This window comes from Hibiscus syriacus, unplaced genomic scaffold, assembly GCF_006381635.1.
Source record: "Hibiscus syriacus cultivar Baekdansim isolate YM2019G1 unplaced genomic scaffold, ASM638163v2 tig00116951_pilon, whole genome shotgun sequence".
Classification (NCBI taxonomy): Eukaryota; Viridiplantae; Streptophyta; class Magnoliopsida; order Malvales; family Malvaceae; genus Hibiscus; species Hibiscus syriacus.
In genome coordinates, this window is record NW_024063482.1 from 5,156,139 (window position 1) to 5,157,548 (window position 1,410).

Here is a 1,410-nt window from a genome sequence, read left to right on the forward strand (position 1 = left end):
TCGCTTTGTATGTTATTATGAATTATTTAATATTATCTTATATTTTCATATGACTTTAATATTTTAAATTTCAAATTAGTTTGTTTATAAAAAAATAATTAAATTATAGATAAAAATTAAAGTTTCATAATATTTTTTTAATAGTATAGAGTGATTATAAGTTGATATCATATTTATAATAATTGACAATGTAATATAAGGTGATTTTTTAATAGTATGACTTCAAGGGAAAATAACACTTACTTTAACCACTGAAATCACTCATGTTCTCACACTTATAATATTGAAATGAAATCAAAATTCGATAAATATGATTATATCAAATCAAATTCTATTTATCGCATTACATAATAATCAGTTTACAATTATACAATTAATAGCTGAAATGCAAGTAAATATAACGTTCATACTTGTTTTCTTCAAATTCTTGGATCTGTTTTATGCTTATATAGTGTTCAATTTCCTCAGTGAGTTTCAGGCTTTCAGCATGAACAACCTAGAAGTTGTTCCAAGTAATCAGTTCCTAAATCTTCCAACACAACCAAGTTGTTTTGTTCTCGTACCTTGTTTGGTTCGCTGCTGGTCCTCATGTTCTTGGATCTTGTCCTTAAGCTGTGTTTCTTCTTCAGCACCTCCAACGGCGAGCAACCGTCGTCGCATCGGTACTTGATGTCCCAAAGCGATTCCCTGACAACGTGGATTGGAAAATTGAGCGTCGCCGATGATCCTCTTGTTGAAAGCGCGGCTTGGTCGTAAGCTAAAGCGGCAGCTTCAGCGGTGTCGAACGTTCCGAGCCAAACCCTAAGACCATGTCGGGTTGAATCCCTAATCTCAGCCGCGTATTTCCCCCATGGCCGCTTCCTTACACCTATATAACCTTTTTCCTTCTTGGGTAATTCTTCATGTTTAGCAACACCCGATCTAACATTATGTTCCCTTCCGCCGTTAATGGAGTTTTTCAACTGATCCGAGGGGGCCGCCGCCATATCCACACAGACCATTTCTTCAAAGTCATTGAAGTTGCCAAAAAGCTCCTCCCAGCAACTAGAGAATGTCTCCGGGGGCGGCGATCCAAACGATGATTCAGGCGAGATGTCGGGAACAGTTGACTTTGAATAACGTAGAAAGAGACAAGACTTGTCCATTGAGGTGGTTCTGTTGTAAATTTTAGAAGATCCAACAACGTTTGCACTTTGAAGTACCAAACGCATTTTAATAATACAAGAACTAATGAACTAAATGTTTTAAAAAAACCATAGAGATAAATAACAGGAAAAAGGGTTAAAACGAAATATTCAGTTAACCGGAGATTCAAAGATGACGTACGGCGGCGGGGTCAAAAACCAAAATTACACAGAATTTATATATATATATATATATTGAAGAAGATAATTTATTAGGGTTTTGCCT

The 1,410-nt window shown here is 35.6% G+C and overlaps 1 protein-coding gene across 1 annotated transcript; it reads right to left on the reverse strand.

Moving 5' to 3' along the window:
* Nucleotides 1-466: 466 nt before the first annotated feature.
* Nucleotides 467-1,165, reverse strand: LOC120188836 (ethylene-response factor C3-like). The gene has a single exon (XM_039192223.1). The coding sequence runs from the start codon at nucleotides 1,143-1,145 to the stop codon at nucleotides 483-485; it is 663 nt and encodes a 220-aa protein (XP_039048154.1). The 5' UTR covers nucleotides 1,146-1,165; the 3' UTR covers nucleotides 467-482.
* Between the last annotated feature and the right edge of the window lie 245 nt (nucleotides 1,166-1,410).